We start from the raw sequence: 23,735 nt of genomic DNA on the forward strand, positions 1-23,735 counted from the left end.
AAGTGGAAGAGGATGATGTAACTATGGAAGAAGGACATAGAGACATGTAACATTGCTTGCTTTGAAGAAAGAGGAAGGGGGCCATAAACCAAGGAAAGTGGATGGCCTCTAGAAAATGGAAAAAGCAAGGAAAAAGGATTCTCTCCTACAGCCTCCACAGAGGACTATACCCCTGTTAACCCCTTGATTTTAGTCCAGTGAGATCTGTGCTGGATTAGTATTCTGCAGAACTTAAGAGAATACATTTTTTATGGCCTGGGCTGCTAAGTGTGTGGCAATTTTTTACAGCAGCATTAAAAAAATTTCTAGTTATAATTCTTTGTTACGTGGTTTTACTGGTTGGTATATAAAGTTTTTATAGCTGACATCATTAGTTTATCAAGAACTACCTTCAAATGAAACAGTTTTCTTCTAGGGATGCCTGGGTGGCTCAGTGGTTGGACATCTGCCTTTGGCTCAGGGTGTGTTCCTGGAGTTCTGGGATCGAGTCCCACATCAGGCTCCCTGCGAGGAGCCTGCTTCTCCCTCTGCCTGTGTCTCTGCCTCTCTCTGTGTGTGTCTCATGAATAAATAAATAAAATCTCTTAAAAAAACAACAACAACAGTTTTCTTCCATTTTCTCTGTTCAGTCTTTGTTCTATTGTCATACATTTTACTTCTGCATATGTTATAAACCATAGCATACATTACCATTATTTTTGCTTTAAATAGCCAGTTATCTTTTTCTTTTACAGATTTTATTTATTTATTAATGAGACACACACACACACACACACACACACACACACACACACACACACACACAGAGGCATAGAGACACAGGCAGAGGGAGAAACAGGCTCCATGCAGGGAGCCCGACCTGGGCCTCGATCCCAGGTCTCCAGGATCATGCCCTGGGCTGAAGGGGGCGCTAAACCGCTGAGCCACCCGGGGCTGCCCTAAATAGCCAAGTATCTTTTAAAGAGATTTAAATTAAAAGAAGAAATATATAACCAATTAGTTACTATTTTCAGTGCTCTTTATTACTTTATGTAGAGCCAGGTTTCTGTCTGGTATCATTTTTCCTTGTCTTGAAGAACTGCCTTTATCATTTCTTGCAGTGTAGGTTTGTGGTGGTGAATTCTTTCAACTTTCATATGTCTGCAAAGTCTTCATTTCAGTTTCCTCTTTGAAAAATTATTTCGCTATTTAAGTAAATCTAAGTTGGCAGAGGTTTTCTTTTTGTTTTTTGTTTCGCTTTCAATACTTTAAAGATACTGTGACAGTGTCTTCTAGCTTGTGTTGTTTCATTGAAAAATCTGTAATTTTTATATTTTTTTTCCTCTATACATAATGTGTCTTTTTTCTCTGGCTGCTTTTAAGATTTTTTCTTTATAACTGTTTTAAGTAACTTTATTACGTTATTCTTTGGTGTGGTTTTCTTTATGTTTCTTATGCTTGGAGCATAAGCTCAAATTCATATTCAAATGTGGGTTTATAGTTTTCATCAAATTTGGAAATTATTGACCATTATTTTTTCAAATATTTTTCTGTCTCTCCTTTGAGAATTCCAATTAGAAGTATATTTGAAATTTTTTGAAGTATATTCATATTTTGAAGTATATTTGAAATTTTTTGTAAGTTGCTGCTGCTTTGTTCATTTCTTTTTTTTCTCTGTATGTTTCATTTTGAATCATTTCTGTTGATATGTCTTTAAGTTTACTGATATTTTCTTCTGCATTGTCTACCTTGCCATTAAATCTTTACAGTGTATTTTTATGTGTGTGTTTATACATAAGCCAGGATAAATGTACTTTCATCAGAGCAGTGATTCAAAAAAATTTCTACAGTGCATTTTTCATCTCAGACATTATATTATTCATCTCTAGAAGCTTGATTTAGGTCTTTTTTTTTTTAAGGTTTTACTTACTTATTTTAGAGCCAAGAGTGTGAGGAAGGAGGACCAGAGGGGGAGGGAGAAGAAGGGGGAAAGAATCTCACACAGACTCCTCACTGGGTGCAGAGCCTGACATAGGGCTTGAACTCACAACCTCAAGATCGTGACCTGAGCTGAAACAAAGAGATGGACGCTTACCCAGCTGAGCCACCCAGGTGCCCCTAATTTGGGTCTTTAAAAAAAAAATCTGTGTCTAGGGGCACTTGGGTGGCTCAGTCAGTTGAGCATCTGCCTTTGGCTCAGGTCATGATACCAGGGTCCTGGATGAAGCCCCAAGTTGGGCTCCCTTCTCAGGGGACAGGCTGCTTCTCCCTACCCCACTTGTGCTTTCTCTCTCTCTCTCACTTTCTCTCTGAAATAAATAAAAAATAAAATCTTAAAAAAATAAAAATAACTTGTGTCTCTATTTAGTATATGCAGTCATGCAGTCTTTTCTATAGCTTCTTGAATATATGGAATGCAATCATAGTAATTATTTTAATACCTTTGTCTACCAGTTCTGTTATCTCTGTTATTTCTGGGTCAGTTTTAATTAATTGACATTTTTCCTCATTACAGGAGCATTGTTATTCCCAAGTATTCTGTTTTTAAGCCTTGTTTCCTTTCCTTACTTGCTCTTCTTGGGCAAGCTTATTTATTCCCTTGGCTTCAGCTGATATCTTTGGGAACTTGATTCCAACCCTGGGTCTCTATTTGAATTTCCTAGCTGTACCTCAGGTTCAGTATGTTTGAAACATAACTTGCCTGTTATTTTCTAAAGTCGCTCCTTTGTAGTCTGTCTTAGTTTTTGACACCACTGTAGTTAGTCCCTCAAGTCAAGCTAGAAACATGGGAGTCATCTTAGTTTCTTTTCTCCAAGACCCAGATGCATTTTAGCTTCACAAGTATTAGATCCTTAATATTTTAAAATCCACCCCTCAGGAGAAATTTCCAGTAATGGTGGCAGAGTAAAGTGGTCTCCTGAATCCTCCCACAGATAATAGTTTTAAAATATGTAAAAATATATATATTTAAAAAAACTGGAAAGGATCCAAAAGCAGACAAAAGCTAGAGGAGAGCTTACTCTTGAAAAACAGCAATTGGAAGTGATAAGAATTGTGAGTTTGCAGCTTTTTATTTTTTTATTTTATTTATTTTTAATTTTTTTTTAGTTTGCAGCTTTTTCAAATTTTTGCCTGAGGGCATTCACTGACCTCCATAGCAGAGGAAAGTGGCAGTGGAAAATCTCAGTCTTATTTTCTTATACTGGCAAAGAACAGAGTTCAGGATAGAAAAATTACCTGAAAATTTAAGGGGAAAGTAAGAAAACCACAGAAGAAAAAAAAAAGGAAAAAGAAAAAAGAAAACCACAGAAGATAGTGAAACCCACAACCTATCTAGAAACTGTACTAAAACCCCTGACTGAACCTCTAAACTACACATACCACACATGAAGGTTCCAGAGAGCATGGTAAAAAAAACAGAGGTCAGAGAGGCAGGGCTTCCATCTTTGAAAGAGGTGATCTCTGAATTCCTCAACCTTGTGTTGCACCGGTGGCAGAAATCTGAATTTTTCCTGACTTAGGGAGTCAGAGTACAGAGCCTAAGGCTGAAAAATTAGGGAGTAAGCTCATGAAGCAAAGACAGTACAGAGACAGCAGGCCCCAATTCTGAGTGTAATCTATGGCAAAATTCTTGGCTAATCATCAGATTAAACAAGAACATTTCTAGGGGACCAGGCTAAAAATGCAGCTACAAGAATTACACAGAAATATCAGTTGCTACACATTCCAGGGGAAGCAGACTATACAGTTTAAGTCCAGATAAGTTACTTGCCTACTTGGAAAAAAAAAAAATACAATCTGAAAGAAAACACAGTAAAATCCAAAGTCACTCCATATGTTAGATAGATGTCCCATATTCAAACAAAAACTTGTTAGACATGCAAAGGAACAAGAGAGAGTGACCCATACTCAAGAGGAAGAAACAGTCAATGGAAACTGACTCTAGTTTGACTCAGATATCAGAGTTAGTAGTCAAAGATTTCAACATATAATCAGAAAACTAAAGGAAGTTAAAGGAAAATGGCTTTAGTGAACAATTACAGAATTTCAAAAGAAATGTAAACAACTTTAAAAATGGGAAAATAGAATGAGAGAATAACTTCCACTTATGGCATCATGAGAGGGCCCCTAATTTTCTCATTGAAAAAAGAAGTATAAAACTGGACAGAATTGCCGAAAAGCAAGTATTTCCAGTTGTTCTAAAAATATAATAGAGGCAAAAGCAAGTTGAGCAAATTGATCTTGAAAAACTGGTAATACTTTGAACAAGTACAGCAGGTGTCTGCAGTCTTCTCTCTGGGGCATTGCCCCATCAATGTCTACCTGCACTCCAGCTCAAGTGACAAGAAATGTAGTTTACCAGGGTGTGGTTAGGCATGAAAACCAGCAACTTTTCTAGAAGGTTGGCGTGATTTGGGGTAGAGGATGAAAACTCACAGCTTTGCCAACTAAAACTGGCAAACGTGGTTGGGAATGAACGGATAGAATCAACAGCTTTGCTAACTTGAGATGGTTGTGCCTGTTAGGGTGAGTGATGGATCTGCTGGAAACTTAATGGTAAGATCTTGAAAATAAGAGCTAAAGAAGGGCTAAAATAAGCTCCCAATGTATCCCTGGCTGGAGAATGAGAAACTACCTGCATGCGCAAAAGATAACCTAAGAGAGCCTGGTAAAAGCTAAAAATCAAAGGAGAGCTGAGAAGTGGCTACAACTTTGAATGCATTCCCCGAGGAACACACAGATGGGTTGACAGAGGATGAAGCTTTATAGACGTAATGTGTTTGAGTGACCTCTGCTTAAATCATTGGCTGATTGCTAAACTATGCAGATATAGGAATGACACCTAGGAAGCCAGGCTAAAATAAAAACAAGAATTAAAAACAAAAACTGAGCAGAGGTGTCAGTGGCAACATACCGTGGAGGGATTCTAATTCTTCAGTTGAAGTACAGAGGAGTTACTAAAAATAACAGCCCATCAGAAAAATAAAATAGAATCCCCAACTGTTACAATAGATGACCTAAAATTTCTAGTTTCCAACCAGATGTTAGGAAACATGTGAAGAATCAGTAAAGTGTGACCCATACTCAGGGGAAAAAATTATTCAATAAAAATGATTCTGAGAAGATTCAGCTGTCAGATTTAGCAAGACCAATGCTGCTGTTAAAAATACACTTAAAAATGTAACGGAATGTATGTTCAAAGATACGAAGGAAAATGAGGTGACAATTACCCAACAAATAGTGTCTTTAACCACTTTTAACTCAACATTGTACTGTGTGTCCTAGCCAATGTAATAATGCAAGAAAAAGAAATTAAAGGGATACATATTGGAGATGAACAAGCAAAACTGCCTTTACTCACAGATGATAGAATCATGTACCCAGAAAATTCCAAGGAATCTATTCATTAAGTGAATTTAGAAAGGCTACAGGATATAAGACCAATATACAAAAATAAATTGCGTATATATTAGCAATGAATAATTGGGAATTAAAGTTTTAAAAAATGTATAGCATCCAAAAACATGAAGTTCTTAGGAATGAATTTAACAAAATATGTGCAAGAGCTATATACCAAAAACTACAAAACATTGCTGAGAGAAATTAAGTAAATGAGAGATAATACCATTGTAATAGTGTTCCCTCCAAAATCATGTCTTCCTGGAACCTCAGGCTTTGCCCTTATTTGGTAATAGTATCTTTGTAGATGAAGTTAGTTAGAGACCTTGAGATGAATATCATTCTTTATTTAGGGTAGACCCTAAATCCAATGACTGATAGCTTTACATGAGGAAGGAAAGGGAGATTTGGACCCACAGAGACACAAGGAAGACAGCCATGTGAAGATGAAGATACAGATTGGAGTTGGGTCGCCACAAATCAAGAAATGCTAAGAGCCTCTGGGATTTGGAAGAGGTAAAGAAGGTTGTCCCCAAAAGCCTTCAGAGGGATTGTGGTCCTGCCTTGATTTCATACATTCAGCTTCTAGAACCATGAGTGAGGGAGTTTCTGTTGTTTTAAGCCATAATGTTTGTGGGCAAACATTTTGGTAGCCCTAGGAAACTGTTACAGTCATATTCAGGGATTGGGACTTAGAATGGCAAACTAATCTTGAAAATGAACAACAAAGTTGAAGAACTTAAGCTCTCTAACTTTAAGACTTACTGTAGAGCTGCAGTAATCAAAGCAGTGGTACTGGTGTAAAGATAGATGAAATCAGTGAAACAGAATAGAGTCCAGAAATAGACCCATACAAGTATGGTTAATTAATGTGCCAAGGCAAATTGATGGGGAAAGGATAATCTTTTCAATAAATGAATACTGAAACAATTGGATAGTGATATGAAAAAACAGGAACATTGACCCTTATACTATACAGAAAAATTAGCTTAAAATGGATCATAGACCTAAATTTAAGAGCTAAAATTATAAAACTTGTAAAAGAAAACACAGAAGAGCCTTTTTGTGATCTTGTCACTAAATATGCAAACTAAATAATATCACTAAAAGCATGAATTATAAAAGAAAAAAATGATAAAATTTATAAACTTTTGTTATTTAAAAGATATCACTAAGGAAAATGAAAAGGCAAACTACATACATATTTGCAAATTAAATACCTAACAAATATTTGTGTCTAGAATATGTAGAGAGAGCTCTTGTAACTTAATTAAAAAACTAATAAAGCAGAGGATTTGAACAGATAGTTCACTGAAGAATTTATACAGTAGATATCCAATAGGTGCATGAAAAGATACCATCCCTAATCATTAGGAAAAATGCAAATTAAAGCCACAATAAGATGCCATTACATACTTGGATAATGACTGAACTTAAAAAGACTTTCCAAACCAATTTCTGGCAAGACTGTAGAACAACTGGAATTCTCATACTGGTGGTGGGACTATATAATCGCACAACAGCTTTGGAAAGTAATTTGGCAGTTTTTTTAAAAAGTTAGAGGCATATCTTCCATATGACCAGGTGTTCTACCCATAGGTAGTTACACAAGAGAAATGAAAGGATATGTTTGTATAAAGACTTGTAGAGGAATATTTATATCAGCTCAATTTGTAATAGGCAAAAACTGGAATCAACCCAAATGTCCAGCTGTTGGTGAATGAATAAACAAATTGTGGTATACTCATATAACAGAATGGTACTCAGCAATCATGAGGGAACAATTATTGATACAGACAGCAACATGAACAAACAAGATAATATTGCTGAGTGGAAGAAGCCCACAAAAAGAGTACATACAATGTGATTCTGTTTATATAAAACTCTAGAAGATGCAAACTAACCTATAGTGCCTGGAAGCAGAGCAGTGATTGTTTGGGGCTGGGACTTTGGAGAAGGGATTACCAAGGAGGATGAAGAATCTTTGGAAATGATGGATATGTTCATTATCTTGATTGTGGCGATGGTTTCATAGCTATATACGTGTGGTAAAATTTGTCAAATTGCACACTTTAAATATGTTCAGTTTATTGTATGCCAGCTATGCCTTTAATAAAATTGTAAAAAAAGTGGACAAAGATTTGAATAAACTTCATCAAAGAAAATATATGACTGGCTAATATGCACATGAAAAGATACTCAATCTCATTAGTCATCCAAAAAATGCAAATTAAATCACAGGAGATACCATTAGATGATTAAAAAAAAAAAATACGAAGAATGACAAAAAATAAAAAGACCCAAGAATACCAAGTACTGGTGAAGTTATGGAGCAGCTGGAACTCTCATGCATTGCTGGTAGAAAGGCAGGATGGCATTTAGGTAACAGTTCAGTTTCTTATAAAGTTAAACATATACTTACATGTAACCAGCAATAAATACTTTTGAATATTTACCCCAAATAAGTTAATAACGTTTACAAAAGCTTTAGATTTCAGGGATCCCTGGGTGGCGCAGCGGTTTGGCGCCTGCCTTTGGCCCAGGGCGCGATCCTGGGGACCCGGGATCGAGTCCCACGTCGGGCTCCCGGTGCATGGAGCCTGCTTCTCTCTCTGCCTGTGTCTCTGCCTCTCTCTCTCTGTCTGACTATCATGAATAAATAAATAAAAATTTAAAAAACAAAAAACAAAAGCTTTAGATTTCAAACATTTATAGCAGATTTATTTATAGGAGCTGAGAACTGAAAACAACTTCAATATCAATAGATGAATAAACTGTGATCTATCTCTAGCATGGTATACTGCTCAGTAATAACAAGGAATGAACTCAGACACAATAACATGGATGAATCTTAAAACATTAGGTAGAGTGAAAGCAGCCAGAAAAAAAAATAGCATGTATATGATTAATTTTATATGAGATATGAGAAAATTCAAACTAATGGGGACAGAAAACAAATGTGATTGCATGAGCCCGAGGGTGGAGGCAGAAACTTACTGCAAAGGGGAATGAGCCAACTTCTGGGGCCAATCCGAATGGCTTCTCTCTTGATTGTGGTTACTTGGGCATATGCCCTTGTCAAAACTGAAAGACCTATACACTTCAAGTATGTGTGGTTTATTTTGTTTAAATTACACTTCAATTAAGTTGATTAAAAAAAATCTGTACCACCAGCTTTGTAGCCACCCACCGTTTCTCATTTGGGGTGGATGCAGTACCCTCCTAAGTGATGGTCCTGCTATATTGTCTTAGTTCTTTAGACTCCTACATCATGCAGCAACCTGAACGGTCCCCTTAGAACAGTATCCTGAGTTTGTCACTTTCCTGTAATACACGTTCCCATAATTGCTCACCATTACCTAGCACCTTAGAGTAGCATAGGTCTTCTTTAGGCTGGCCCTTGACTGTCCAACTCATCCATTACTTCCAGCCTCCCACTTTGCTTTTGACTCTCAGTTCTCAGCACAGGCCATGTTAATCTCATTTCCTGTACTGTAAATACTTACTTTTTTTTTTTAATTTTTATTTATTTATGATAGTCACAGAGAGAGAGAGAGAGAGGCAGAGACACAGGCAGAGGGAGAAGCAGGCTCCATGCACCGGGAGCCCGATGTGGGATTCGATCCCGGGTCTCTGGGATCGTGCCCTGGGCCAAAGGCAGGCGCCAGACCGCTGCGCCACCCAGGGATCCCCTCATTTCCTATACTGTATACTCATCTCTCCCCCCTCAGCCTTTTGTTTAGTAAACAGTGGTTTACCTTTTTAAACTCAGCTTAGAATTCTAGGAAATGCCTTTATTTATTTATTTATTGAAAGCATCCTTCTTCACACTGTCTCCAAGATTGGAATTAAGTACCCTTCAGATGGTGCTTTTTTGGTTCATTGTAACTTTTATAGGTGTTTTTATCCTTGTGGCTTATGTTTTTTGTTCTTTCTCTAACTAGATTGGGCACTCATTGAGTGCAGCTATTATATTTTATTTACATTTTGGATCCACAAGGTCTGATCCATAATAAGTGCTTAATAAGTATTTGTAGGAAGATTGAATATGAATGTTGAGAAAAGTATACATAGAATGATTACTACTACTTTGTTTCAAACAAACCTCTTTGCATAGAGAAAAAGACTGGGAAGATTTATAACAACATTTTAACACCAGTTTGAGTGGTGAGATTAGTTCCTTTAATATTTTTGACAGTTTTGCATTTTTCATAAAAACACAGTGTGTAATTATTTTATGAGAAATAACCTAAAAAATTGGCAGTATAACTTTTGCCTATTCAAATGAATTTTTGCATTTCTTTAGGTTCACAAGGCAGTTATAATTTCCAGTCCCTTAACCACAGTCCTGACTGCGGAGATTCCTGGTTGGTCAAAGAATGAATCAGCCCAACCTGAGACATCAGAGTATCCTGGTACTACACCTAGCACTCAGCAAGTAAAAAGTCTTGAGAAAATCCAGAATGCTACCCTTCTGCCCGTGGCTCCCTCCTACAGTTACACCACCCCTGACCCCCAGGCCTCTTTCCAGACCACCTCAACACCATACCCAGGTGAGGCCCTTTGCTTCTGCCCTTGGAGATAGGATAGAAAAGGAGAGCATTTTATCACAGTGTTCTCCTTAGTGCAAGGAACAGAGAGAGGCATGACTTTTGAGTACTGTAGGTTAGAGAAAAAATAATCCTATCTTTTTTCCTGTAACCACGGGACTTGGGGCTCTCCATTCTTTTCTCAACAGGCCCCAGAATATGGGAATTTATGAGGTTCATTTTCCCAGAGCCAGATTCCACTGTGCCTGGGACTTAAAGGCAGGAGATTCAATTAAGTAAAGTTCGAGGAATGAAACAAACAGAAGCCACAGGGAAAAAAGTTGGATTTTTGTACGTATTTGCCTTCTGAATGGCTGATTGTAGGTCAGATATTTGTCTCTCTGATTTTTGGCATCATCTTTATTTTTAAAGCAGCCCATCCATAGGAAGGAGATTTATAAAGAGTATTGCCTTAACAACAAATCTGTGCTTCATGAGTGCTAGTCTAAGGTATTAGGAGGAAATGGTTAATCAAGGAAACTAACTTGATCTCTATCCCCTGAAAAAGGCAACAGGGTGAAGCAAAGCAAGTGAAAAGGAATTTTTCTGATTTTTGATTTCCTAGGGTTTTCTTTCATGGTAGTATAACATGAAATTTTGGGGTTTCAATCCTGAGGCACTAAAGTAATTTTTGTGTTCAGGCTGAATGCCTATAATTTTTGGTGTAATTGTGAAGGGTTTGAGTAACACTCTATTTTTGTCCATTATACTCTTTCTGAGTATAGTGATTTATCTTTCCTTTCTTTTTTTTTTTTTTTTTATTGAAAGTCACTTCAGAAAATTCGTATTCAACCTCAGGGTGTCTAAGTGCTGAAGTTTCTTTCCATAAGGAAGATTTCATTTCTTCCTAAGTGTAGTACCAATAGATCTTAAATTTCATGTTTGTCAAGAGGGGCTTATTACCCCCCACTCTTGAAATATGGGCTGACTAGTCATTTGTTTGCTTTAAGCTCCTTAATTCCTGGGTCTCATACCAAATAACGATTTATTGTCAGAGGAATAAGATTTATATAACAGTGGTTCTCAACAACTTGCAAGCATTTTTGGTAGTTACAGTTATGGAGGAGGGATGCTACTGACACCTTGTGGATGGAGGCCTGGGATACGGCCAGCTGTCTTATGTGGTGCACAGGACAGTTTCCCCCACCCCCTACAACAAAGAATTATCTGATCCAAAATGTCAGTAGTGCCAAGGTTGAGAAACCCAGACATGTATGAAATAGCTATTGAATAGTGTGAAGACCATATATAGCTATTAGCTGATGTGGGTATTCCAAAAAAGCTAAAGTCATTCAGGAAGTAGATAAGTTTGAACTGAAATGGTCTGGGAAGATTTCTTGGAGAGGACTGGCTGTGCCAAAACAAAGTACTGATTTAGAATAAAGAAAGCCTACACTCCAGTTGAAGGAAATAGCATTATCAGAGTCCCCAAGAGTAGACCATGTCTTCTGTGGAACACAAGAGGGAAAATGAATATAACTAGAGGCAGAATTGGACAGGAAGGATAAGGTGGTGTGATCAGATGATAATGGTTCTCTAATACCAGCTTAGGGGTTGGCCTTGAACATGGGTGGGAGTGGGGAGTCTTAAGTAGGAGAATAACATGGTGGGGGAAGTATTTTAGAAAAACTAATGGTGGTGAGTGTTAGAATAATACAGTGTCATGATAAACTGAAAATTTAAATAACAAAGAAGTCAGCAGTATTAGATGCTATGGGAGTAATGGATGTGGGTTGAGAAACAGTTACTGGATTTGCTAAGGAGCAATTTGTGGATGACCTCACAAGATCTTTTTCAGTGGCAAAGTGAAAGCCAAATCAAATTTCAGAGGATTAGAGAATAGATAAATAAGGAGGAAATAAAGGCAGTAGCTGAATATTGTTTGTAAAAGAAATTTTTCCCCAAAAGGAAGAGGAATGAGGTAGTCTGGATCTAATTTCTTATCTCTTGTATATTTTCTTTGTTTCTAGTTATAAAGGAATTGGTGGTATCTGCTGGAAAGAGTGTCCAGATCACCTTGCCTAAGAATGAAGTTCAGTTAAATGCATACGTTCTCCAAGAACCACTTGAAGGTAAAACATCCCCTTACATTTGGATATTGTTTTAATTTATGATATTTACATACCTTAATTCATTTACTAATTGCAACAGCCCCGTGAGAACAGGTTATAGCGTGCACATACAGAAATATTTCCCTGATGGAAGAGCAGTATAATGTTTGAGATCATGGGCTTTGACACCAAAGCCTGGGTTCAAATCCTGGCATAGCTAATCATTAGCTGAATGATTTTAAGCAAATTGTTTTTACATTTCCATTTCTTTTTCAGTAAAATGAGGGTAATAATTTCTACTTCATAAGGTTACTTTAAGGGCAAAATGAAATGATATATAAGAGACCTACTTCAGTGCCTAGGAAATAACTGATACTGGAGGTTGTATTCTACCCCTTTAAGAGAGGAAGAAACCGATACTGAGGCCAGCCTATTTATTTTGTCCAAACAACTAGTATTAGCAGCTATAGAACTCACAGAGGAGTTATTTAAGACTATAGTTAATGTAGATTCGGCATTTAAAAAATAAATAAAAAGGAAGACAGGGCACCTGGGTTACTCAGTTGGTTAAGTGTCTGACTCTTGATATCTGCTGAAGTCGTGATCTCAGGGTTGTGAAATTGAGCCCCTGCATCAAGCTCTGTGCTCAGTGCAGTCTGCTTGTCCCTCTCCCTTCCCCAGCTTGCCCTCTTGTGTGTTGTCTCTCTCTGTCTCTCTTTCAAATAAATAAATAAAATCTCTCTAAAAAAAAAAAAAAAGAGGACAAGCCCAATATGATAATAAAATTCAGATTTATGAACTATATAAATTAGGGGACAATACATTCATTATTTAAGCAAACTTTTATGAGTATCCCTTTCACCTTTTTTTTTTTTAAGATTTTATTTATTTATTCACAAGAGACACACACACAGAGAGAGAGAGAGAGAGAGAGAGAGAGAGAGAGAGGCAGAGACACAGGCAGAGGGAGAAGCAGGCTCCACGCAGGGAGTCCGATGTGGGACTTGATCCCAGGTCTCCATGATCATGACCTAGGCTAAAGGCAGGTGCTCAACTGCTGAGCCACCCAGGCGTCCCTCCCTTTCACCTTTGAAGTACATATTAATATACCAAAATTTAGCATAGAAACACATAAGCACTTAAGATTTTCTATGACAATAATGAAGCATACTTTGATGGAAAATTGTTGCCTTGGGTTTCTGCTACTCTTATTACAGGGTTAGTCAAGTAGAATGCTGTACTCTAGGATTCAGGATGGAGTCCTTCATTTTAGGTACACACCTGTCCTATACATTAGTCCAGCTTTCTAATAGGCCTCATACCAAATAGTGTATTTATGCAAAAGTACTTTTCCAGAACCTAAGCGCCCTCCCTGTTCTATATTTCTGCCCTCAAAAATAAGGTTTCCGGGATCCCTGGGTGGTGCAGCGGTTTAGCGCCTGCCTTTGGCCCAGGGCGCGATCCTGGAGACCCGGGATCGAATCCCACATCGGGCTCCCAGTGCATGGAGCCTGCTTCTCCCTCTGCCTGTGTCTCTCTGCCTCTCGCTCTCTCTGTGACTATCATACATAAATAATAATAAAAAAAATTTAAAAAAAAATAAGGTTTCCTTATCAGTTCATTCTACCTTCCTCCAGACAAACTTTTATTTTTTTAAAGATTTTATTTATTTATTTATTTATTTATTTATTTATTTATTTATTTATTTATTTATTTATTTATTTATGAGAGGTAAGTGCAAGTGAGAGAAAGCACAAGCAGGGGAAAAGGCAGAGGGAGAGGGAGAAGCAGGCTCCCTTCTTGATCCCAGGACCTTGGGATCATGACCTGAGCCAAAGGCAGGTGCTTAACCTGCTGAGCTACCTGAGTGCCCCTACCTTCCTCCAGAGAAGCTTTAGCCTTCTACTCCCCTGGTGGTAAGTTACAGTGAATGAACTTGGTGGCCTCTGAAGATGGAGGTGAGAACTGCTTTGAGCTGCACTTGCCTCCACTGTTTTGTGAAAGGAGCTGGGCTCTGCGTTAGGTTCTTATCTAACCCCTATTTGCATATACAGTCTGTGAGTTGCTGTCACCTTGTAGATCAGTATTCTAAAACACCTGGGTTGATTGTTTTCAACTTTCCTTTCCACGGGTTCAGCATTTATCAGATACATGAGATGGATGGTTTCAAACTTTCAAAGGTTGGGGACAAGTGAACAGGACCAGCTCTGCATACTCTTCCTCCCCGTCATCTCCTGTGGCAGCCCCTGAAGCACTTCTTAGGATCCCTCTAGGGTTCAGAGGCATGGTTTGAAAACCACTGCCGTAAATCATTTAAACCAACATTCTGTCTAGCAGAACCTATCCTCAGTTGTTCCTACCCTTGGGCGAGTTCCTGGCTGTGAGGCATAATTCATCCCCCAAGCTTTTCTGTCCTAGGAATATTGTCCTTCTTGAAATTGCATTGGCAGCCTTAGATATTATAAAATTGTCAGTTCCCAAATTAGTGTGAGTCTGTTTTATGTGTGGAAAAATAATTTCCAACTCTAGCTGGAAGAAAGGTCGTCTCAGCACCAGTCCCACTGCTGCTGCTGCCTTCCTGCTTCTCACCTAACCTGACGTCTACATAATACATTTGTGAGAGCTGCCTGGGGCTGACAGCTGCCCAACACAAAACTAGTATTTGGGGAGGAAGGAAGAGTGATAGATCTTGTATCTCAGGCTTATAAAATGAAATCTGGTCTTCAGATGAAGGCCGTCGTGGAATTTGGGTCTATATGCTAACTTACTTTTGAACTCACGAACTAAGAAAAAGATGACCATTCTGTTACGCTTTTGAGGTTTCTTCTTTTTTCCTTTTATTTTTACTTTTGGATAGTGACATAAACTAAGCCTTCCTACCAAATCTCATCTGTCCCTAGTCAGAAGTGAATTTCATTCCCCCCACCAAATTTAAGACCGCTGTCCCGGGGGTGGGATTCCGTTTAGATAACAGGATCCTGACCTTGCCCTACCCAGTCATAGCATCCGAGCTACAAATGAGGACCATTTAATACTTCATTTGATCTTAATTAATTTCAGTGGGGCCCGTTTTAAATGGGCCATCCCCTGCCATCTTCTGCAGCGTGTTATTTAGCTCAGCAGGAATGAAGTAGCTCTTTTAACTCACCAGGGTGTGATGACCTCAGTGAGACAAGCATTGTTAGCACTCTAAAAAAGCTATTTTTGAACCATGTTATTTAGAAGTCATTGCTGTTCTTTGTTGCAAAAGAACTTTCGCAGGAAAATGGCCCTTGTTCCCAGTGAATTCATCCATAGTGGTTGGTAGGGCATGTATTTTCACTGTGATGCCACACCATGAGCAACGTGGTATTTTGAGGGAGGATTGGTCTCTCTCAAGGGGAGGGCGGGTATGGGAAGGGAGAGAGCACTGCTGGGAGAGAGTGGAGGAAGCCTGACTGTAGCTGAGTCAGCAGATTCCTCCCTTTCTTTCAACAAAACATTCAGTCTCCCTGTAGGCTTTGGGGTGGGATCTTAAAAACTAAGGCCTTGTCAAGATTTAGGAGAGATTTGTTATTGGCAGGATGTGTGGCTGCCCTCTTTGTGTGTAGGTGTGTGTTTTCATGATTTTTGTAACTGCCCTTCTATAGGAGAAACCTACACCTACGACTGGCAGCTGATTACTCATCCTAAAGACTACAGTGGAGAGATGGAAGGGAAACATTTCCAGATCCTCAAACTATCCAAGGTGAATTTGCCTCCTCTTACTTGCAGGGCTGGGTGCTGACCATTTTCTAAAATGTAGAATGTAGAATTTTCTGTTCATACTTAAATCAGGAACAATCTTTCAGAAGTGATTCCTCCAAAAGTCTGGCTGACATCCAGTATTTGTTAGTGTATGATTCTCAAACGTTCATTTATGGTGAGAAGACTGTATAAGCATGGTGGTGATAGCTGAAAATACACACTAAACAGCTTTTAAGGGTAACATAAGGATTTTAGAATTTGGGAGATAAGCTAAGTTTTTTGTGGCCACAAGACTGTAAATTGGCTCAGTCTTTTTTGGGATACAGTGTAGTTATTAAGAACCATAAAAATGTTCAAATTCTTTGGCCAGGCAATCTCATTCATTTGTTCATTCTTTCTTTTTTTCTTTAACAACTATTCATTGTACACTAGTTATGTGTCAGGCAGTGGGGATTTACCAGTGAATTGATCAAAATCTTCACATTCAAGGACAATAGAGTCTCATTGGTGGCAGTTATAACAGGGGATGCACTAGGTCAGTGCAGGGGGTATTGAAGCCCTGGGGAGTTTGATTTCTTTGAGTTTACTTGGGTGGGTCATGACAGGTGACTCACTTTCTGGGTAAAGGGTAGGGTGCTGGTAACCTACACAGGGGAAGCAGTATGTTCACTGGGCCAAATATTAGAGAGAAAATGTGACTAAAAGGGAATTCTGTATGGTTCAGTGTGACTGGACCCTCTGGCATGAGAAGAGCAGTGGTACAAAGTTGGAGAGATGCATGGGTCATATTACAAAGAGCCTTTTGCTAGAGCAAGGACTTTGAATCTTATCCATAGGAATTATGGAACCTTTGAAAGTTTGTTTTTTTTTTGTTTTGTTTTTGTTTTGGAACCTTTGAAAGGTTTTAGACAACAGAAAGACTTATTCAGATTTTCAATTTAGAAAGATCACTCTGACTGCAAATTGAGTGAGGTAAGACTCAAACTAGAGAAATCATTGGAGAATCTGTCAAAAAATGTAAGCGTGAGATAGTAATAACCTGATTTAAAAAACAAAGTAAAACTTAAAAAGACTGCTGTTGAGCTCATAATATGTGCCAGACACAGTGCTAATTGTTTTATGCACTTACTTCATTTTATCTTTGTAATGACCCCAAGATGTGGATACTAATATCTATTTTATAAATGGCAAAACTAAAAATGTGAAAAATAAAGTGGTTTAGCCAAGTTTCACAAAGCTATTAAATGAGAGATTTAATCTGGAACTTTCCATCCCTAAAGCTCTGGCTTTTAACAACTGTGCTGTGATGGTTGAAATCTAAGGTGATAGCATTGTGAATGGAGAGAAGTGAGTGGATGTGAGAAATATTTATGAAGGTCGACTCTAGAAGACCTGGTGATGGATCAGTTGGGTGGCGATGTTGAGGAAGGGAAGTCCAGGATAACTCTGGCCTTTTGGCTTAGGCATCTGGGTAGATATTGGTGCAACAGTGGTGATATTCACTGAAATGAGGAACACAGAAAGAGGAGTAAGTTAGATGAGGTTTGCAAATGATTAAATCATTTTTGGGCAGAGTGAGTTTAAGGTACCTGTGAAACATTTGCGTGGAGGTGTCCAGGAAGTAGCTGGGAGTCAGAGACTAGAGATCAAGACACAAGTTGAGGCTAGAGAGAGAAATTTGCACACTAACCTCAAACAGATGACAGTTGGAGCCATGGCAATTGATGAGATCATCCAGAGTGTGTAGAGTGAAGGAAAAAAAAAACAGGTCACAGTTGGAATCCTGGGGAACACCGTCCTTATAAGTGTGGAAGGAAGAAGAAACTGAAGGAGATGAGGAGTAGGCAGAGAAGTGAAAGCCAAGGAACGAGAGCTTTACAAGAAAACCGTCAGAAACACTAGTCAATTAGCATTTGCTCAAAGAAGAGAATTCAGAAGAAAGGAAAAATCTCATTCATCTGAAAGATATTCATCACAGCATTGGTTATAATAGTAAAAGTCTGGAAACGACCCAAATACCCAACAATGTGGAAAGCTTATGTGATACGATGCATTTACTCATGTACTCTCCTGCAGCCGTGAAAATGACCATCAGAAAGACTATTGTAATGGGGAAGGTGTTCATGGTAAAAGAATAGAAGAAAGAATAATAAAAAGCTTGATGCAGGTTTTTCTTTCCAATCTGCCATCTGTAGTGGAACCACCGCCAAGGATGCAGATTTTCGTGAAAACCCTTACAGGAACGAGCATCACTCTCGAGGTTGAATCCTCGGATACAATAGAAAACCTAAAGGCCAAGATCCGGGATAAGGAAGCAAATCCTCCGATCAACAGAGACAGATCTTCACCAGCAAGCAACTGAAGATGGAATTCAAAAGGAATCCACCCTTCATCTTGTGGTGGTGCTAAGAAGAGGGAAGGAATCTTCCAGCACTCCCAAGAAGCATAAGCACAGAAGAAAAATAAGCTGGTTGTCCTGAAATAAAGGACACTCATAATGTGGATGAGAAAATGGCAAAATCAGTCACTGTCGTTGGGAGTGCCCTTCACATGAATGTGATGCTGGAGTTTTTATGGCTACCCACTTTGACAAGCATTAGTATGGTAAATGTTGTCTGACCTGTTACTTCAACAGACCAGAAGACCAGTAATTGTATATGAGTTGATAAAAGACATGAACTAACAACAACAACAGAAAGCTTGATGCACACCTTGGTTTTAACTGGACCTTGGAAGTCCAGGTCCTTGAGGTGGTGATCTCATCTTACTCCTTTCCCAACCCCAAGCCTAGGATGATGTCCAGTACATAATTGGTTCTCAGTGTTTGCTGAACGAATGAACTATTTAAAAACTACTTTTTGTATGTGGTCAAGGATTGGAAGGAAGTAAGAGAAATATGATTAACTGATGTGCTAGGGTAGTCGGATTGTGGGTGATTTTCTTTCCTTTATATTATGTTTATACAGTTGGTGGAAATCAGAAGGGAAAAATATCTAGATATTTGGGAGCTCTTTGGTATTTTTACAAAATGGTTTTCTTTGTAGAGATGTTTATTTTAATTTCATATCTCTATGAAATAGGATGTTTGGGCCCTTAATGTTCTTTTGAAAAGAAAATGAGAGTACAGAGATATTGAATTCCCTTTTGTTGTTCTAGAGTCAGCTAGTAATAAAATTCACATTAAAAGCTATAGATTTTTAGTTTATAATTCATTGTTTCATTTCCTCAGCTAGTTTACTCTCTCCCTTTTGGAAGCTGTGCAAGAAGAGAATGCAGTCTCAGCATGGAAAGTTCAGATATATGTGTTGTTTTACATAGAATTGCTGCTCTTTGTGGTTGTCTAAAAGATCTTCTCTCGCTTCTGCAGCTTACCCCTGGCTTATATGAATTCAAAGTGATTGTAGATGGTCAAAATTCCCATGGGGAAGGCTATGTGAACGTGACGGTGAAACCAGGTATGAATTTCCCAGCCCCGGCTGAGTCTCCATTGCTTCCTCTGCAGGATTCCTAAAGAGGGGCAGATTTGACTTGAATGGTTTTTGAGTCCTATTTTTTCTTTTTCTTTTTTTTAAATATATTCACTGAGCAATTCCTAGCTCAATGTAGTGAAAGGTTATGGTGGCAGAGTATATACTTTGGTTCCAGTTGGGACATTTGGCTGGGGGGAGAAACATTAGTCACATGGCCCCCACTGCAGTATGGCCTGAGCTGTAGCCTGTCTGTCTGAGAACTACTTCTCCAAGTAGGTCATGCCGAGAGAGGACCATGTGTTGTGATTAAGGGACACAAGAAAGCCAGGAGCCTGGGAAAAGCATGTAGAAGGAGAACCAGCCAAATGGCTGACTCCTTCTGATCTCTTTCCAGATATGGGTTTTGCACACAGAATTCCTCATTTAATCCCTGCCAGTCTTCTTTCACCTTGGAAATCAAATCCTGTCATTCTTTTTAAGTGATCCACCACTGATAAAATACAGTGCAATAGCAAAGTTCCTTGTTTTGCATTTTCAGGGAAATTTGGGGAAAGTTGGAAAGTGGCAACTACATCAGCACAAAATCTTAATGTTTTCTGTTTTTGTTGGTAATAGATTTTCTATATGTTCCTTGAACTCTCACCAAGGTAATCCTTTTCCTTCTTAAAAATGTGTTATATAAAGACTGTTTGATTATTTCTCAAAGAAAAGGCCACTGGGTTTGTAGCTCACAGTCATTCGAGTGGACAGAGTGGTCTGTGACCCTGCCATCACTCAGGCCGAGTCCCCTCAGACATAAGCTCAGGGATGGTTGAGAAATCACCCATTATGCTTTCACCACAGTCTGTGCCAAGGGATAGTTTGCTTGCCAAGGTCCTTATTGCACAAGGCTCATGTGTTGTCCACCTCTACTCAACGTGTGCCACCTTTTCTTGAACAAGGTAGCACATGAGTGTTGAAAGTATGCAAAGGCATGGTCTTAGGAGTTATCAGGTTTGGAAGAGGCTTTAATGCTTCCATGTGTCTTATGATAGAATGGTAACCTGGTGTGACTTTCCCATTTGGTGATGCACCCATCAGTTATGTTGTGGACTAATTCATAATTCACCCACACAGGCCTGCTCCTCCTATAATATATAAAGCCTATCTTCCAATTTCTTCGGGTCTTTTTCTTACAGAGCCCCGGAAGAATCAGCCTCCTGTTGCCATTGTGTCACCACAGTTCCAGGAGATCTCTCTGCCAACCACTTCCACAGTCATTGATGGCAGCCGTGAGTACTTGTCTAGGCATGATGTTTTAGAAGAACATTCACTGTGAACTGTGCTAGAAAACTCTGGCAGAAGATTTGGGGCCAAGGGCTCCTGGGTGGCTCAGTTGGTTAAGTGACCTTAGCTCAGGTCTTGATCTTGGGGTCATAAATTCAAGCCAGGTGTTGGAGCCTACTTAAAAAAAGAAAGATTTGGAGCCAATTATGTCTGCATTCTGTTTAGGCCCATCTTGACTATGTTCTGGGAAGACTACCCATTTCAAGCAACTAATTAGGACACAAAAACCAGACAGCCCAGATAGCCCCTATTTATTTATTTATTTATTTATTTTTTAAGAAGATAGGGTTTTTTTTTTTAATTTTTATTTATTTATGATAGTCACACAGAGAGAGAGAGAGGCAGAAACATAGGCAGAGGGAGAAGCAGGCTCCATGCACCAGGAGCCCGATGTGGGATTCGATCCCGGGTCTCCAGGATCACACCCTGAGCCAAAGGCAGGCGCCAAACCGCTGCACCACCCAGATAGCCCCTATTTAAAATCCCTGTGTGGCTTGTTGGAAGTAATACTTCTGCTCTTTTGAGATATAAGAAAGTAAGATTATGCAGATATTTAGCATCTTTTTGTATGAAACTTACTAGTTCTCTCTTTTTTTTTTAAGATTGATTGATTGATTGATTCATTCATTCATTCATTCATGAGACACAGAGAAAGAGAGGCTGAGACACAGGCAGAAGGAGAAGCAGCAGGCTCCCTGCAGGGAGCCCGATTCAGGACTTGTTCCCAGGACCCCAGGGTCATGCCCTGAGCCGAAGGCAGACGCTCAACCACTAAGCCACCTAGGTGCCCCAAAACTTGCTGGTTTTCAAATTTCCTTAGAGTTACCATTCTCAGTTATGGAAACAAAGCTCCTTCCTCTCATAGCAAGATAAGTAACTGAGGGTCTTGGCTGAAGAGCTGTCCCCCAGCGCTCACTGCCTGACAAGCTTCCTGTCAGCCTCCCGGAGAGACTCACAAAACATGCTCCATGCCCTGGGCTGGGCTCCTGAACATTCACCCATCAGAGTAGTGTCCCCTGTGGGTAACTTCTGGGTCTTTGCCACTGATCCTGGCTGTGCGTGCAGGGGGTCTCAGGCCTGTTATCTCATCAGTGTCCCCTTGGTCCCCTTTGGAGGCATATGAAGGCCCTGCTGCCCTGATTGTCTTGCCCCCGACAGTTGTTCTACGGCCGAGGCAGTCACTGCTCTAGCAGAGGAATCTCTAGCAAGGTTAAACATTTCATGTAGATGCGACTGGCAAGAGGAGGAGGGTAGAAGAATCGCAGGCCAAGAGGGAAGAGAGAACAGGAAGAGGCACTTGTGAGAGAGGGTCCCACAGTGCCGTTTTACTTCATAGTTTTGAATGGGTCAGAGTTAAGTCGTGGGTAAAGGTATACAGAGGAGAGCCTCCCTACCATCCCCCTCTCCCAACTGTCCAGTTTTCCTCCAGTCAGTGCTACTATTTCACATTTCTTTCTACAGACATTCTATGCACGTGTGAGAAAATACATACAGTCTTTACGATAACACATAGTCGACCCTGTTGTGTGCAGTGCTTGTTTCTTTATATGGAAGAATTTTTCTTTTTTTTTTTTTTTTTAAGATTTTATTTATTTATTCATGAGAGACACAGAGAGAGAGGCAGAGACACAGGCAGAGGGAGAAGCAGGCTCCCTGCAGGGACCCCGATGTGGGACTCGATCCCGGGTCTCCAGGACCACAACCCGAGCTGAAGGCAGAGGCTCAACCACTGGGAGCCACCCAGGTGTTCTGAAGAATTTTTCTGAATCAGTACATGAAAGAGTTCTTTTTTTTCCTCTTGGTGATCACATAGCCTTCCATTAAACGGCTGTATAATTCCCTGTATGGCTGTATACCTGCTTTCAGTCAGTCCCTATTGATGACCACTTAGATTATTTTTGGTCTTTTGCTGCTATGGAGAATGTTGCCATGAATAAATGTGTACGTGTGACATTTAACACACATGCACATCTATCTGTGGGATAAACTCAGAGGAGCTACAGGGCGAAGACACATTTTGCTAACTTGCCCTTTGGGAAGGTGTGTGACTGTGCTGCCACCGTGGCTTATGGAAGGGCTCGCTCCACACCTTTACCCATAGAGTGTGTTATGAAACTTGGGTCTTACCAATCAGGTAGGTTAAGAAAATAGTATCTGAAGTGTTGTTTAAACTTACGTTTCTTTTCTTTCTAAGTGAGGTGGAGTGTCTTTTCACATGTTTAAGAATTTTTGATTTTCCATTTCTCATACAGTAGCATTTTTTTTTTTTTTTTAAGATTTATTTATTCATGGGAGACACAGAGAGAGAGAGGCAGAGACATAGGCAGAGGGAGAAGCAGGCTCCATGCAGGGAGCCCGACGCGGGACTCGATCCCAGGTCTCCAGGATCACGCACTGGGCTGAAGGTGGCGCTAAACCTCTGAGCCACCCAGGGATCCCCATACAGTAGCATTTTAACCAGAGGTTGCCCGTGTTGGAGTCCTGGGACAACTACGCAGTGGAATATCCATAGAGAAACAGAGTGACCCAATATTCCTAGGGAAGAAAACCTCTGGAGGGGTAGTCATGTCATGAAGTTTTCCTCGCTTCATGTCTCTGGGTGGTTGCCCCGGTTTCTGTAAGCTGGGGTGGTGCTGAGACCCAGCGCTCTCGTGTTGTAACTGATGTTTCTTTATGGTCAAGAAAGCACTGATGATGATAAAATCGTCCAGTACCATTGGGAGGAACTTAAGGGACCTCTGAGAGAAGAGAAGATTTCTGAAGACACGGCCATATTAAAACTAAGTAAGCTCGTCCCTGGGAACTACACTTTCAGGTAAATTAAGACCCTTCATCTTTCCTTTAGGCCACGCTTTTCCCTTGGGAGTTTTACATTCTTCTAGGAGTAACTCTGACAGATGTCACGGTCGTTGGAGATTTGGTTGATGATAGGGCCTTGGATTCCATTAGTTCTCTGAGCCCTATTGGTGGTTGTGGTCACAACAGTGATCAGTTTTTAGGGCAACGGCCGTGGCATAGTGGGTCAGGACCCACCACAGTTAACCCTTCTCAAAGCTGCGCCTGCAAAGCTGCACTTGGCAGATCTCCAGAGTTTTTTAGGATTCTGTCATTAAGTGAAAGGGCCCATCTTCCTGTGCCTTCTCTCAGGAAAAATCTAGAAGGAATCTGTTTCCATTTTGCCTCTTTGGTAAATG

The 23,735-nt window shown here is 39.7% G+C and overlaps 1 protein-coding gene and 1 pseudogene across 2 annotated transcripts in view; both read left to right on the forward strand.

The window, feature by feature from the left end:
* KIAA0319L (KIAA0319 like) overlaps positions 1 to 23,735 on the forward strand; it is a 112,593-nt gene that overhangs the window by 73,445 nt on the left and 15,413 nt on the right. For both annotated transcript variants that reach the window (XM_072771987.1, XM_072771986.1), the window contains 6 exons: positions 9,686 to 9,932; positions 11,939 to 12,040; positions 15,649 to 15,746; positions 19,113 to 19,200; positions 20,394 to 20,486; positions 23,224 to 23,356. In XM_072771987.1, coding sequence (XP_072628088.1) covers positions 9,686 to 9,932; positions 11,939 to 12,040; positions 15,649 to 15,746; positions 19,113 to 19,200; positions 20,394 to 20,486; positions 23,224 to 23,356 — 761 coding nt within the window. The remainder of the gene's footprint in view (positions 1 to 9,685; positions 9,933 to 11,938; positions 12,041 to 15,648; positions 15,747 to 19,112; positions 19,201 to 20,393; positions 20,487 to 23,223; positions 23,357 to 23,735) is intronic.
* Positions 17,864 to 19,000, forward strand: LOC140602120 (ubiquitin-ribosomal protein eS31 fusion protein-like; annotated as a pseudogene).

This window comes from Canis lupus, chromosome 13 (genome assembly GCF_048164855.1).
Source record: "Canis lupus baileyi chromosome 13, mCanLup2.hap1, whole genome shotgun sequence".
NCBI lineage: Eukaryota > Metazoa > Chordata > Mammalia > Carnivora > Canidae > Canis > Canis lupus.